This window comes from Poecilia reticulata, linkage group LG16, assembly GCF_000633615.1.
Source record: "Poecilia reticulata strain Guanapo linkage group LG16, Guppy_female_1.0+MT, whole genome shotgun sequence".
In the NCBI taxonomy this organism is placed as follows: domain Eukaryota; kingdom Metazoa; phylum Chordata; class Actinopteri; order Cyprinodontiformes; family Poeciliidae; genus Poecilia; species Poecilia reticulata.
The window spans coordinates 14,375,739-14,392,110 of record NC_024346.1 but is presented as its reverse complement, the minus strand read 5'-3'; the positions used below and the strand labels follow the sequence as shown (position 1 = coordinate 14,392,110).

General features: G+C 36.9%; 1 protein-coding gene across 7 annotated transcripts in view; it reads left to right on the top strand.

Annotated features, from left to right (window-relative positions):
* cblc (Cbl proto-oncogene C, E3 ubiquitin protein ligase) overlaps window positions 1–16,372 on the top strand; it is a 22,080-nt gene extending 5,708 nt beyond the window's left edge. Inside the window, exons 1-15 of one of the 7 annotated variants that reach the window (XM_008431252.2) lie at window positions 99–335; window positions 490–534; window positions 625–749; window positions 862–1,308; window positions 7,666–7,812; window positions 7,903–8,059; window positions 9,173–9,294; window positions 9,971–10,108; window positions 10,217–10,304; window positions 10,420–10,551; window positions 12,102–12,317; window positions 13,719–13,844; window positions 13,931–13,959; window positions 14,707–14,762; window positions 15,840–16,372. In XM_008431252.2, coding sequence (XP_008429474.1) covers window positions 935–1,308; window positions 7,666–7,812; window positions 7,903–8,059; window positions 9,173–9,294; window positions 9,971–10,108; window positions 10,217–10,304; window positions 10,420–10,551; window positions 12,102–12,317; window positions 13,719–13,844; window positions 13,931–13,959; window positions 14,707–14,762; window positions 15,840–15,970 — 1,716 coding nt within the window. In that variant the 5' untranslated portion in view covers window positions 99–335; window positions 490–534; window positions 625–749; window positions 862–934 and the 3' untranslated portion in view covers window positions 15,971–16,372. Of the gene's footprint in view, window positions 1–97; window positions 535–624; window positions 1,309–7,665; window positions 7,813–7,902; window positions 8,060–9,172; window positions 9,295–9,970; window positions 10,109–10,216; window positions 10,305–10,419; window positions 10,552–12,101; window positions 12,318–13,718; window positions 13,845–13,930; window positions 13,960–14,706; window positions 14,763–15,839 lie in introns of those variants that run through there. The other 6 variants (XM_017309228.1, XM_008431253.2, XM_008431254.2 and 3 more) reach the window with 6 other exon arrangements.

Below are 16,372 nucleotides of genomic sequence, written 5' to 3'. Positions count from 1 at the left end.
TGTCTACCTCAATCCCTCCCATCTCTCTTTCTCTCTCTTTCTGTCACACACTCTCTCTCTCTCTCTCTCTCTCTCTCTCTCTCTTTCTGTCTCTCTTTCTCTCTCTTTGTCTCTCTACCCATACTTTTTTGCCTGAGCAACAGAGCAAAGAAAACAGACCTGTTTGTCTTACTGAAACCAGGAAACCAATCAAAGGCAAGACAAGTAGGAACAAAAAGGGTGACCTGAAGAGAGACAGAGAAGAAGCAGCTCTTTTTCCATGGTGCTGCATGTAAATATACCTGCTCCATTGACCCTGAGCTTGTAGGATTGTTATGCTGCTGAGATAAATCCCGGTAAGAAAAGTATGGTGCTAAAGAGTGACTCTGTGTGTATAGTAGAAAGGAGTAAATACAGGCTAAGAGGCATCCGTAAATGCTGCTTTTTCTTGTTTTGTCTACTTTACCAGAAGGTTGTGTAATAGGCCTTGCATTCAATTTTCTTTTCAAGTTCTAACATAGAAACTAGAAGAGGACAGCAGTGTTTACGCTGGCCGTAAGTGCTCCATATATATTTTTAGGATGTAGGAGTATGCGCAGTCCAGTACAAAACAAAGTGATGTGTGATGTGCGTTGTGTGTGGTAGGTGGAACAACACCGGATGCTGTTTGAAGAGGATAGGATGCAGCGTACTCAGATCAACTTGAGGACTCTCAAAGATTATTGTACTGACTGCGAGTGTCGGTGTGATCAATCAGAAACCTGAACTCTGTAAGCTGTAGCTCCACCCATCTTCTGCTTATCAGTTCACATTCATTCAAAACTGAACTTTGACATCTCATGACACAGTTTAATATTTATGGTTAAACGCCCTCTTATGCAGACACATACTGAAACACGGACGTTTGAGGTACTTTTTGCATCACTTCACTTTCAAACACACAACCAGGATCTTTATGGCAGAAGCTGGTCCGGGAGCCTCGAGGAGCACCAGAATGAGCTGCAAACCCCTGACTGGTGAAGACCTACGGCTGACGGAGAAGACCCTCAAAAGACTGGAAAGGCTTTCGGAGCTGTGTATGAACCCCCGCCTTGGCCTGAGGAACAGTCCGCCATTTCTGCCAGATCTGGTTCGAGAGACTTCGACTTTACTCACGCAGGTCTGGCTGCCTTATCAAGATGTTAGGACAGGAGGAGGCCTGGCTCCACGAGGGGATGAGGCGAGATACTTGAGAATCCATATCAGAAACCTGCTGGATAAGACGGACCGGGCCATGCTGCTTTTCAAAGAGGGCCGAGAGAAGATATTTGATGAGACATCCAGCTACAGGTAACAATACTTCCATACTTTTGAAACTCAGATTTTTGCTTACTCTTAACAAATATATAAATTAGTTCAAAATTTTTGCGCCAAATAAATTTCATTCAGAATTGCCTGTGTTTAGGAAAAATATAGAAAAAAAACGGTATAAATATGACTGTAAAGGTAACTTTACATAATGAGGCGGCTCTTTCCATAAATTGGCCACGTGAGAATTTTTCTCTGTGATTTTATTGACAGCTACTTCCAGTTCTAAGTAAACCTTTGCAATAGGTTTATTGCGTGTTTTGTTAATCCACATTCCATTCAGAAACAAACAAACCAGGCATATCTCACATAGCTAAAAAGGAATTTGATAGAAACACATCTCACTTATAGACTTAACATTTTATTCCATCCCAACCATACTATATAAAACTAGCTTCCTTTTCTGTCCTTCTATTTATGATTTAAAGCTCTGCTAAATTGGGCTGGTGCTTTTATTACATAGTGCAAGTTTATGCCCAAACATAAAAAGACATTTAAAATTATCCTTAACTTTCAAGATAACATTTTTAATTGGCCCTATACGGAAGTTTAATAACGTTGATAAAACCCATGATAAACTAAACTCACTGTTTCCCGGAGTCTTAATAAAGAACTTGCTATCGTCATAAAGTGACGATGACTGTAAGCAGTTCTCCGTAAGTGGTTACATTCAAACAGCTCAGTGGATCTTACTTGGAGGCCGGGCTGCCATCTCCTGCTAGGAATACTAATGATGATTGTGGAAAAAGGGCCACAACCTGCATCTTTGTAATGCTAAGAGGAAACCTGAAAAAGCAACAGCAACAAGAATGTCCTTTGAATTTGAACCGCTTGAGACAGAAAGTGCGAGAAATAGCTTGCGAAAAAACTAATTGTCTGTTTATCCCCAAGTAGACTGAACAAGCTCTGCAGGAAGAAGGATATATTTACCTCTGTGTTATGTTTCATTCAAATGTTTTCTGACAAGACCCAAATCTAACTTTTCCAGTTTGTTTTCTTTTGAGATACACATCAGTAAAGCATTTCTACTGATTACAAATGCTAGTTAGTGGAAGTGGGCTTTTAAATTGTGGGGGGTTTTTTCTCGCTACAGTCTTCCTTTTATCACTGAGGCAACAATTAGGAATCTAATTATTCTCTAGTATTTGTAGATGTCCGTTTGGAAAATAAACTTATCTGAAAATCAAACAGTACATTTTGCTCGTATCAGTAATGAGCGATACAGATGAAGTATCAAATTTAATACCAATCAAGCTCGGCGAGCTCGACAACAGTACAGAACAAAAACCGAATCTGGTTACTCGATGATCTGGATGTGGAGTTATGCAGGTTCTACCATATACTCAATATATTCAGTAATTAAATATGCAGATATATTGCAGAAAATGTGATTATTATCACAAGTTACTTTGTTTAGATTGATTAATTTAAGCAAAAGTGAAATTCTGAAAAAATGAAGATGTATTAATATAACTGAAATGTTTATTTCTTTTCATTATTTATAATGATGTTGTTTTTTAAAAAATCTAGAATTAGGTTGTTTTGAAAATATTAAAATAACATGAAGCAAATTTTAAAGGCAGGATTTTGAATACCAAATTGCCGGCATACTGAAAAGTATGTCCATCCACAGTAGAGTACTTTTACTTTTGTCACATGGATTACTGTATCCGGAATGCATTATTATCAGGAAAATGCGTAAGATGGAAAACCATGTCCTGGATCCTTCTGTATGAAACTCTTAACGCGCTGACTCCAGCCTTAGTTCATGCCTTCTAAATTTAACCCAAACTGGCTAATGGGCTCTGGTCACAACCCAGGGCTGTGGATGCGGCTGTTTGCATGTTCACCTTCTATCATACTTTTTCCTTCCGCTTAACTTTCACTTAATATACATAGCACTCTACAAACAGTCAGCTTCTTTAGCAATAATCTTCCGTGGACAGCCCTCCTTAAGGAGCATGATGGAAAACTTYTAAATTTGAGGATCTTCCTCCGGATTTTATATTCTACATCATAACCATCTCTGTATGAAAAATGTTTTGTTTTTTTGTCTTAAATGCTATTCAAACATTCTGAGAAACTGAGAAAGGTGTGGTTTTATTTGCTGTAAGTTATAGTCACCAAAATAAAAATGCTTGAAACATGTCAAGCTCATTGTAAAGAATCTATTTAATTCAATTTGTTTCACTTTTTAATTAGATTTTTTTAATGTAAATTCATATTTTTACTGATATTCTAATTCATTGAGATGAATCTGTAGAACAATGCAGACGTGTACAACTAGAGAATATCTTTCAGCAAAATCTGAAAGTCAGCTAAGCCATCTTTTTGAATCTCTTTGCACAACAGATGGGCCTCTTACCAAAGCAGATCCGCATGGGCAGCCAAGTAGCAAGTTCCCATACGGTTACGTGTGTTGTGGCTCGCAAGTCAAAGTGCATGAATATCATCTTATCTGTTTTAAAAATGTCTCGCTCCAACATGCTCTTTGTTGCGGCCTTGTGAGCAAATTCTCTGTCTATTTATGAAAAATTTAATGTTTAGTTTTAGAATAACGCGGTCGGATGTCAAACGAGGCCTGAAGCAGAACTGAGATCTGGCTGACGGAGAAGGAGGCAGAAACACGCTGTGGAAGGTGCAGCGCTTTTTGTATAGTCGTTTGCAAGACAATGGTGCCTTCGTCTCCTCTGACAGACATTTTTAAAACAGATGCAAATATAAACAGTGCCTCTTACAAAATTAATTCTCATGGGTCACATACTGCATGTATGGTTTCGCTAGAAGAAGTTGGACCAACATATATTAAATATCTTTATTTAGTCATCAACCCAGGAAGAAAAATAAAGTAAAAATACCACAGAGGAACACATTACAGCCTTTTTTTTGTTTTGGTAAAAATCTATTTAGGGACATATATTTTCCTTCTTCATCAAAATCCATTACACATTTGTAAAAAAAAAAGTTTTAAATAGTAACGACCACATGTGACATACTATAAAGATTAATTTTAAAGGAAGTTTGCGTTATTCCAGATAATGTAAATGAAAATCAAAAAGTAGTACTCAAAAAACACTTTTCTAAATGGATTTGCATCTCTCCACAGTCTTATAACCATGCTGATTTAAGACTTTAAACCTATTTAAATTTTAGGAAACAGGTCAGCAATTTGTAAGTTGATGGAAACTATGAAAATCAACTGAGTCCGCAGACTGAAATGCAAAAAGAAAAAAAAAAAAAAAAAAAAAACAAGACCATTTTTCTTGCTAAATATTGTGTTGCAAATTAAAATGATATCTTAACCAGAGGCAAACAACAAAAACAAAGTAATTTCCAGAAGGGTGTATATTAATGATAACAATACGTAAACCGTTCTGTGCTTATTTCACTTTAAATGAGTTGTGAAGCAACAGCACCGGAGGTACAGACACAATTTGGGGTGGAGTGTGCGTATATTTTTTAAGGCTTTATTGGCTACACTGGCCTTTAATTGAGAGTGGTCAGACAGGAAAGTGGGTTGTGAGAGTGGAGGACGGAATGCAGGAAAGGTCATTGGGCTGGGATTCGGACCCGCATCGGCACATCGAGGATTAAAGGCCCCATTATGTGAGCTGTGTACTCTACCACTGCGCCACCGCAGCAACCCAAGGGTGCATATATTTAAATTAGTAAATATAGAAAAAGAACTACATAAAGAGGAACAGATGCATGTCTTTGAATATCCAGCGGTGTTCCGCTGTGCATCTCAGAACTTTTTCCATTTTCAGTCTTTCATGATATTTCCAAGCATCATGGCATTAGATGAGGTTAGGTTTATCTCCAGTATTGTAAGCCTGATTGGTGTGCGAAAAAAGTAATAAACTTCACCCCAATAACACCATATTACTTAAGTGCACCAGATTCACTAATTAGAACAAACATTGCTAACCAGGGATCTGGTAAAATGATTGCTGTGCTATGTATATTATTTCCTATAGTTTTTAAAGAACAAAAGTAGAAAAAAGTTGGACATACCTAAACTACGTGACCAGATGTATGATGCAGGACATCAGACATCTTAGAAAGCCTTACATCAGACCTGGTGGAGATGATGAAGGTCCTTAAACTGGGTGAAAAGCACTGCAATATTAAATGCACTCCTTGCTATGCATTTTTCTATTATTTCTCTGTAAAAGTTAGAGCAAGTTTTTTTTTTTTTTTTTTTTTTTTTTTTAAGAGAATAGCCTTAAAACTGTGACCAGGCTGAAGACGCCTACGCTGTAGTCCACATGAAGATCATGTTTGTTGCTACTGTAAATTTTACCACAGGGTTGATGTCCTTTGAAATGTATTTTTAAACGCATGGGCTCAGCCATAGCGAGAGATGTGGCTTGTGCATTTCCTCCCACCTCCACCTCTACTACTCCTCTTTTTCTAACACTCAGTAGAGGTTGTCCTTTTCTCATTCAGATAAAAGTTCACAACCACTTGTCAAATATGTTAAACATTTCTGAATCTTGGACAGATCAGAGAAAACTTTATTGAGATGCATTTTAATCAGTCCATTTTTTACAAACGGAAAAATAGCCTAACTTTGCATTATATTATTTCGTAGAGTTTCCTAAAAACTCTACTACGTCACACAGAGGTTTTGATAAAGAGCATTCGCTGCAGGTGTGAAAATAGGTTTTAGTGATTTTCGATGTACTTTTTAAGGTGTGACATCATGCAGTGCACAAAAGTTACATGCATGAGAAAGAGTGGAAAAACACATTAGCAAAAGCAAAGGAACTCATTAAAAAAAAAAGTAAAGTGAGACCTCTTAAAAGTGGTCTGAAGTGACACACTGGCCAGTGGAACATTTTGTGGTATCTACAGACGAGCTTGCAGAAACCAGCATCCTGTTTGCAAGCTGGACTACTTGCTGTGTGATTACCTGTGTGTGTGTGTCTATGGAAAATACCAGCAGTGCTTCGATAACACTGCTGCCTGCCACTGACTTACTGCACAACAAGCTGTTAAGTCACAGCAAGGCCATATTTTATATGCACTGAATATGAGCGACTGGATAAACTTGACATAATTGCAACGTAACAAATATAGACATGAATCTGATTTTAAACCACCTGAACATTTCTTTTTCTTTTTGTATTTTCTCACATTGCCATGGCACATTTCTCCAGATATTCTTTGGATTTCTTGTTATATACCAACAGTAAGCTGTGTAAAACATGAAATGAAAAAAAAAAATACAGTTTTATGCGTTTTCTTGTTTTTGTCTTTATAAATTAAAAACTGTGTGCAAGCATTTGCAATTAGCTCAGTGGAGTCAAAAATTAATAGAACCACCCTAACCTACAAATACAGCTGCAAATCTTCTGTTGTACATCTTTGCCAGTTTTGTACATCTTAACGAGAATTTTTGTATAATTTGCTTTTCAAATTTATATGACTCTTGAGACATTTTCAGTTGAATTTAGGTCTGGATTTTAAGTGGGCCATTCTAAACACGTCATTTTGATTTCAAAGCATCTATGACTATATGTTAGGGTTGTTTTTGTTGTGCCTGGAAGGTAAATCTTTACTCCAGTCTCAAGTCTTTTTCAACCTAAGGTTTTTTGTGGTGAAGGCTGAGAACTTATTTTAGTATTGTTTTTTATTTAGCTCCATCTTCTCATCTATTCTGACCAGCTTCTTCATCCCTGTAGAAAAGAAGCACAACATGATGCCACACCTGCAAACATGATGCTGGCACCATGTTTCATGGATTGTTCAGAGTGAGGTTTAGTGTTAGTTTTCACTACAAATACCTTTTGACAAATAAGTTAAAATTCAATTTTAGTTTCATATGACCAGAACATCTTCTTAAGTCTTGAGCCTCTTATTAGGCTTGTTTTAAACTGTAAATGGGATGCCTTATGGATTTTTGTCAACAATGGCTTTTATCTTGCAACAGGCCAAGTGTATGCCAGCTGTTTTGTTGAACACGTGTGCTGTTGATACATTCTCCACAGTATGGCTGTGGAGAATGCATTACAACCCCTCCAGAGTTACAATGGGTTTCCTCCCTGTCTGTCTGAGTAATGCTCTATCTGTCAACTAAAGTAAACATTTGCGCCTTGGTTGCTTTCCATAAGTTTGTTTCAGATGGTGGGTTGTACAGAACTCTGTTCAAAGCTTGGGTTGGTTTTTGATCTTGGTCTTTTACTTTACTAATGATCTCCAAAGGAAATTGTGGGGGAAAAAAATGAACTGGAACTATATATTTTCTACTAATGCAAAAATATATCTTATTTTTACTCAGAGAGCTATTTTGTTCTGTACCTGCCTCTGAAAGTTCACTGTGTTTTTAATTGTCAGGAGGAATTTGACCAAACTGTCCTTGCTGTTCAGTCACATGCTGTGGGAGCTCAAGGCTATGTTTCCAGGGGGATATTTTCAGGGTGACACCTACAAAGTGTCTAAGATTGAAGCAGATCAATTCTGGAGGAAGTATTTTGGAACCATGTAAGTTTAGTGCTTTTTACTATATCTGTAGTACAAGCTTAATATTGCATTTGTTTCATGTAAATATATATGAATGTTGTGCCCTGATAGGTGTATCGTGCCATGGAGAAAATTCAGAGAACAGTTGAAAAGTGCACATCCATTTGAGGAAGGGATGGAAGCCATGGCTCTGAAATCAACAATTGATCTTACCTGTAATGATAACATCTCAGTGTTTGAGTTTGATATTTTCACACGGCTGTTCCAGGTAAGTAAATGATTTCCAGGAAAAGTAAGAACTTAGATACATAAATAAAACAAAAAGAATTTAAATAAATGTGTAACCCCTGCATAATGTCTGCGAACAAGATCTCACCCCTATCTACGTGCTGGAGGGTAATCTTAACTAACTAATATATTAGAGAAAGGGATGCTGTGCTTTGCTACAAATTGTCAAAACTACAATAACTAGATAACAGGTCAGGAAAAAGTTTTCAGAAATAAATAGCAAGGGAGAGAAATAGTTATTCGTGCTTGACGTTGACAACTGTAACATGTAGATGTGATGTAGAATTCGGTGTGTTTCGGTTCAGTTAAAAAAAAAAAAGTTAAAAGGTGACCCAAACACTAACTCTGACAGACTGTAAAAAAATATGTAAAAATATGTAATATTGTTTCATGTAAACATTATTTACATGAAACAGCCCCGCGACTGATGACCTCTCACTGGGTGTCAGATGTTTAGCTAATTAGCCACGGAGGATTTAGATTAGCTGATAGCAGCGGTAGCTAACCTACCACAGCGATCACTTATTAGGTAATAATGGCAAAATAAACATCAAGCATTAAAAAAAATAATACCATAACGACCTGAATGTTCTGTTCTTTGAGTGGGAAATGTTTGAGCGTTTTTTGGTGTTGAATTATTGTCAGTGGCAATGACAATGAGTCTGTACGTAGCCGACACAAAGAGCGAGAAAAAATGGTTTTGAGTTATTCTTCAACGGTTTTTCTGTGTAAAATTTCCCTTTGCTGTGGCGCACTGCATTGAATTAATAATACCTTCATCTCCAGGTTTCATTTTTTTCCACGTCAACGTTCTACAGCGGCAGTGCACATTATCGATGGCATGTTAACTAATGGTTTTTTTGCCCTTCAGCATTGTGCGCATGCGCGAAATTTCTGGTCGTAAACAACAAATGCAAGGGGTCCACATAAATTATTTTCGAAGACAACGATACAGTCAACTCAGCTGGCTTATTGAAATTAGTACAACAGATGCAGGCACATTTTAATAAACACAAAAAGTTAACTGTAAAACATGTTTTTGTGATGTCTTTGAAAATGACTCATCAATTTACTGTTCTTCTGCCTCTTTTAGCCTTGGAAATCACTTATAAGAAACTGGAACCAGCTTGCTGTGACACACCCAGGCTACATGGCCTTTCTTACTTATGACCAAGTTGTAGCTCGGCTCGAACACTACCTGCACAAACCTGGGAGGTAAGCACAGGCACAGTCTTATGCTTATGCTCTGAAGTGACAGAGCAATGAAAGATGCTATTCAATATTAAATGTGTAATCACGTAAAGTGTTTTTTTAAATAGAATTAGACATTAAAAGGCTGAAAATTAGTTAAAAAAATAACAAAAGCAATAAATGACGTGTCAGTTTAGTTTAGCTGTTAAAAATGTCCAAAACGTTATAAAATAGTTATAGCAACATTTCTTTTCAAAATGCTTCTATTCAAACTTCTCCCATCACTGCAAGCTACCAGATTTTTCAGCATTCCCTCTCTACACTGTTGTGTGTACTGGTGCAGCATTTCATTCAGGTTGAGGTCTGGGAATTTTCCTTCATGATGTTTGTCTAATAATATTCTCTTACAAACATGCAAGGCCTTCACAGAACAACATCATTTTTATTTCAGGTTAAGTTACCTACAGGTGTACTCTAACTACAAACTAGATGACTCATGAAGGCAATCGTTTGAACATGTTTTTGTTTTTTTATTCAGGGATGTAGTAGTGAAGAGCACTCACTCTTCACATTTCTTTGTATAAAAAAATTAACATAAAAAGTTTGTAGCTCAGATTAGGAATAGGCATCAATATATTTTACTACCAATAAGTACAGTGACAAAAATATTTTTTTCCTTTATATCATTAAACATTTCCAGCTTCATCTTTCGTCTGAGCTGCACCAGAATGGGTCAGTGGGCCATTGGTCATGTGACCCCTGAAGGCGACATCATCCAGACCATTCCACAGAACAAGCCTCTATACCAGGCACTCATCCAGGGCTTCAAGGAGGGCTGGTCAGCACAAACACACACACACACGCATACATGCATACACACACAGGTCTCTTTTTCCCCCCCTCAGTCTAAGCAACTTTTAAGAGCTGTCTGTTCTTGTAACTGCAGCTACTTATACCCAGATGGCCGTGACATGAACCCTGACCTGACAAGCTTGTGTGAACCGACCGGCAGAGACAAAGTCAAAGTTACAGAAGTAAGTTAATACACATTTGCATGTCTTTTAAAGAGAATCTTCTTTTTTTTATTATTATAAAACCTTATTGATAATATGTTCTGCTTTATTCCTTTAACCAATCAACCATCGACAGGAGCAGTACGAGATGTACTGTGAGATTGGAAGCACTTTCCAGCTGTGTAAGATCTGTGCAGAGAGGGATAAGGACATTCGGATTCACCCCTGTGGACATCTCCTGTGCCAGCCTTGTCTCACGGGGTGGCAGGTAGGAATCCCATGCATTTAGAAAAAGATCCCAATGCTGATCAGTCTTCAGATTTGCAGACTGAGCTGGAGCTGAATCATAAACATTCCCACAGACTTCTACGGTACTCTTCTGCATGCTCAGTGAAGTGAAGTAGACCAGATTGTCTGAAAAGGTTTATTTTTGTAGTCTATGGTTTTGTATTTGGTTTTATCATCATGACACTATAACAATGCTGGTTATTTGAATGTGGTTTGGGGTTAAGGTCAAAATATCATTTGTGTTCTCAATGCAAACGCTTAATTTAAATGTTGAATTGCCAGGAAGTGACTACTCTTTTTCATAACTACAGACAGGGCAGAAAATAAAAGCCTTTGCATTTTTCACATCAGGTAATTGCTCTTTTGGGCTTTATGTGACTGGTTTAAAAAAACAATGTTACACGTGTGGCCATTTAAAATGTAGCTTGTAATCAGAAGACTGTGAAATATGAGATTCATTTAAGATTTTCATGTGATCAACAAGGACTGTAAAATTACATATGAGCATTTTCTATTACTATTATTTTACTCGTGTAACCTATTGGGGTATTTGGAAATTTTAACAAAGTACCTTTGCCACATATTGAACTAACACAGATATCTGAAAGTAAAGCAGCTGATCAAAACAGAAAGGAATGTACCTTTTGTTGATCCAGTCTAACAACATCTCTATTAGATCCTGCAGTGGCACAGCCTTATCTTATGTTTTTAAAGCACAGAATTACATAACAAAATTATAGTTGCTATTGTAAAATCATGGTATCTTGCTTTTTGTAAGCATTTGGATCAGCGAGTCAGCCCCTCCAGTTTATGTGTAGAGGCATAATTTTGTCAGAAATGAAGGCGCTGTGTCCTGACATTTGGCTCAGAATTTCCTGTGTGAGATCAGCTTCACATCCTCTTCAGTCACATTGACTTTGAGTAAAAGTCAGTGCATGTGTGTGTGCGTGTGTGTGTGTGTGTGTGTAGGTGTGTGTGTCTGTGTGTGTGTGTGTGTGTGCGTGCGTGTGTGTGTGTGTGTGTGTGCGTGTGTGTGCGTGTGGGGGTGTGCGTGAGTGTGTATGTGTGTGTGTGAAAGCACACAAGAGATTAATTGGAAGAAGAGAAAAAAAATAAAAAGAAAATAGGAGAAACCTCATCTTTGTGAGACGTCAAAGGAAGAATTACCATCTTTTCTTAGATTGCAGTTTTTCGTTGCTGATTGACAGCAGGATCCGGTTGCCAAGGCGTTCAGAGCACAATCTCTTACCAGACATGATTTAAAAGCTATCGCTGCATCTTGCAGTCAAAACACTAAGCATCTCCCCATCTGGCTACAAAATGGAAAACCTCAATCGAAAGTTTCTGTTGAAACTGTTGGTATTTTCCAGCACTTTTTAAAACACCGTCTTTGAAGCTAAGTTCAACTCTTTCCACTACACATTGTTAAAAAAGATCTGAACTTCTACTGACTGTATGTGACAATGGATTGCTACGTGTGAATTGTCTTTCTGTGTCTTTACCTGTATTGGGTTCGTGATCATAATTCAGCAGAAGTCAGCTGGCCGCACCTGCCCATACTGCCGCTGCGACATCCAAGGGACCGAGTCCATCCTCGTCGAGCCCTACCTGAAAGTCAGCCATAGGTGGGGGGATGATGAAGAAGAGGATGATGGTGGTGATGATGATGATGATGATGATGATGACGGTGAGGAGGATCATGAGGACATTGAGGTGGTGGTGAAGGAAATGGCTGCCCTCCGGAAGGTGTGTGAATAATAAAATCTGTCTTTCATTTTGTCTAATTTTAGCTACGCTATCAAGTTTGTTCAAGATAAAGAAATATGAACAATAAATTGTTTATGTTGCTTTAAGTTAAATTTACTATTACAATTATCGATACTGTGAAAAGGTGTTTGCACCTTTACAGATTCCTTCTTTGTTTTTTGTCACTCTTAAATGTTTCAGATCATTTATTATCATACCAAGATAATCATAGAAAATACAAAATGTAGTTTCAAATTCTGATTTCATTTAATAACAGAAAAAAATCTACCCAGCAGTAAGAAGTACAGTTCATAGCTGAGTCTCTCTAACTGTCCTGAGCCTAAGGACACACCCAGCATAATAAAAAGTTTAGTTAAATACAGAAAGCCATAAAGGCCCTGAAGCAGAAAAAAATCCCCCGCAGTATCACACTACCCCCACCGTGTTTTGCTGTTACAATAATATTCTAATTTTGAAATTAGAATATTTCAAAATTCTAATTTCAAAATTAGTTTTATGCCAAATGTATCAGGATGAACACTTTGTACAAAGTCCCACTTTTATCCTGTCAGCCCACAGAATTTGCTCAGAAGTGATCATCAGGATGATCTTTGGTAAATGTGAGCATGTGTGTTCCTTCCAGTCTGTCTCTTACTGGGTGTGGCTTGTGAAAATGAGTGAAAACTGAGGAAAAAATGCTGACCATTAAAATGAATCTATTATATATTTTTATGCATAGCTGAGATGGGTTTAATAATTTTTTTTCTCTTGATAACTGAAAATAATATATTTACTTAGATAATTATCCAAATACAAATTTGCTTGATTTATATGACAAAAAAGCAAAAACAAAGAAATCTGCATATGCCAAAAAATGTTTCACAGCACAGCATGTATAACATTTGTTATGATCTTAGAAGGTTTTTGGGGTGTTTGACATTGTAATATTGTGCTTAGGACTGGTTAAGTAACAGACTCTATGAAATGGTAGTACGTGATAAGTAATCAAATCCTAATAAAAAATATAGAATATATGCAGTTCACTCTAGAAGTGTTTTGTCAAAAACATTTTTTTTGTTTGTAATGTTTACGTGGGACACATTTCCAGTTCAGTCCCAAATACTTCACTAATCCAAAAGAAACTTAAATTAAATTGGTCCCTTTTCTTTTTCTAAACTAAACTTTTTTTTTTGGCTCACATAAAATCTGAGTACTGCACATTTTTAGAAAGTGTCTGTACTCCTACCACCTTATTTCGGATCATTTGTTCTGATCTGCTAACCAGTGTTATGTGTGAGTAGATGCTTATCGACATCAAGGAGACGTCATTTAAAACACAAATCAGCACTTCTTAAGCTGGAGAAAGGTTCTCCACTGACTAATAGCATAACTTTTTAACAGTTCTCAAGTTTGGACTCCCAGATCAACAGTTCTCACCTCAGAGCTCCACCTTTACCCCCGAAAAACGGCGCTACCGCAGACTGCCCGTCTCCCAAGCCGTTTAGCAGACATTCTCACTCTTATGATGTAAGTTTGCTCATTTACTCGCTGTATAGATTATTGATGAGATTAACTGATATAATCTTTCTGACCCGATTTTCCTTTCTCTGCAGGCGGCATCTGAGAGACCAGAGGCGAACAGGTAGGGCACGGCTGCTTATGTATAGAGTAGATAAATCTTGACACTTCAGAGATGTAACACTTAAATATGTAATTCTTGTAATTTATCCTTGTGGTTTGATTTACAGTAAATTGTTAAAAACAAACAACAAAAGAACAATCTGAAAGGAGCAAACAACTTTAATTGTAAAATGACTCAGCATGTTATAGGCAGTTTTTGACAGTATTGCTTTGATTTGTTTTGCTTGTTTTAATTTGGCTGCACACGTATGTATTCTTAAGACTATTTGCAGTCGTCAGAGAATTTTGATGTTTAAGGAATAAATAAACTAATCTAGCTGAAAATGAAAGAAGTGGCACATTTGTCATGCTTTTTGACATTTTCATGCTTGTTTTTGTCTTCACGTTTTGAATCTGTATGTTTTCTGGTCTTGTTGCACATCTTCTTGCATTCTGTCTCTGGACTGATAATAAGTTTACATTCAGCAAAACAATGTACCTTGAATGCTGTCATGATATGGATGAAACGGTTTTCACTTTCAGAAATGCAAAGTATAATCTCAAACATTATTCATGAATAAGAATAGTTACACCGTTTTTACACAAATGACTTAAATTATCTTGAAAATTTGGAGAAAAAAAAACTGCAGAGTTTTCTTTCTACTTAATAAGCTCCGTAATATTCTTTTATCGAGTTTCATTTCGATTGCTTGTAGTTTTTCTTTGCAAATATTTTCATCTGGATTATTTTAAATTGCTTTTCAAACAGTCCTGGATTCTTTGGCGAAGCAGATTCTTCTTCTTCTTCTCAAAAGGCTGCAGACTGTAAGTTGTAACCTTGATCCATCAAGCATGAATTCACAGTGCAAGGTTATGTACAACGTACTATTTTAAACCAAAAAACAATGGAATTGAATTTTCAAACACAGCACAGTCAAACACAGTTCAAAAATAATAACATTCCTACATCTAAAACCATATCCATCACTGTTTTGATAGTAAACATATATTTTACTAAGCAAGTAATTGACTATTAGGTATGGTAGGTACAAGCAAAGCATACAGCGCTAACAGTCATGATTGCTGCTGATTGTAGGAAACTGGATCGTTAAATGAAAGTCTGTGTCAGTGATGAGTTCAGTTAGTGAGGTTGTTTATTGTGAGAACTAATGTGTCAAATAGGTGACATTTATTCAAGGTAAAGGCAGTACGCATTCATTTTAAAAAGTTTAGTGGAAAGGGGAAACAATTCAAGAAGAAGCAAAAAATAAAAACAGGCTGCTCTGCTCAAATGACTTAAATTATTTGCTTAAGGTCTTTGGAACAGATTTTTACTACATGTATTTTGGTCGGTTGTTATCTTGAAAAACAAGTGGATTAATGCAAATATCCATTAAATATAAATGATGATTCATACTGTCCAAATCTAAGTTTGTCTTAAAAATCAAATGTGCAAGGTCTAAATTAAGTTTGTGCCATCTTCTGTAAAACACTGGCTTAACCACTTCCTGTTTCAGTCGGAGGGTTTGGTGTTAATGCAGGAAGTGCAGCAGACAATTTCTGCTGAAATTACAGCACATTGTATTTGGGTTTCTCTTATATAATACAAGAGGCTATTTTACAAGTAAATGTTATTTCACCTGCATTTATTGTATTAAACAAATGAGAAGAACTAGATATTGCTGTTCCAACTGAAATAAATCAGCAGTGACATGCCAGAATCGATTGGTTCAAAGCCAAAACCTGAAGAGGAAACAAAAATACACATACATAAAGATGAAAGGTTTTGAGCATAGTGAAATGGAAAAAAAATAAGGCTAATTTAGGCTACTGTCCCACAGCTGTGCTACTTATGAGAGTGGCACATTACAGTGACCTATTTTGTTTTTCTGTTGTTTGTAGGCGCAGCAGCATGGGCCGGACCCTCCAGTCCAGTCCAAGAGAGAAGACGTAAAGAGATGGAGAGAGGCGCAGCAAGACTCAGAAAAGACAAATCTGGCTTAGGAGAAATAACAAGAACTATGTCCTCCTGATTGAACAAACAGAACGGCAACATCTGAAGTCTAGGAAATGTTTAACAAAGAAGCAAGAGGGACCTGAGATAACTTTTACAATAATAAGACTAAAGTGAATGTAAAAAAAAAAAAGAGAGGGGGGTTATCTCATGTCTGAATGGCCATGTCTGCTACAAATAGTCCTGATCAGAAATTTACATCAACTCTTCATCAACAGGAATATCGTTTTCATTGTGGGTTTTTCCTTATTTGCTTAAATTATTTGTTATTTTCTGGTGGACTGATAACACACCATACAACTGTAGTGTTTTTTTTTTTTTTGAAGCAAGAAGTAGATGCACAAGTTTAGATTTATTTTTGGATTGTCTCTTGTCCACTCAATGTCAAGCAGATATAAAAAGGCTGAAATATTCACATACA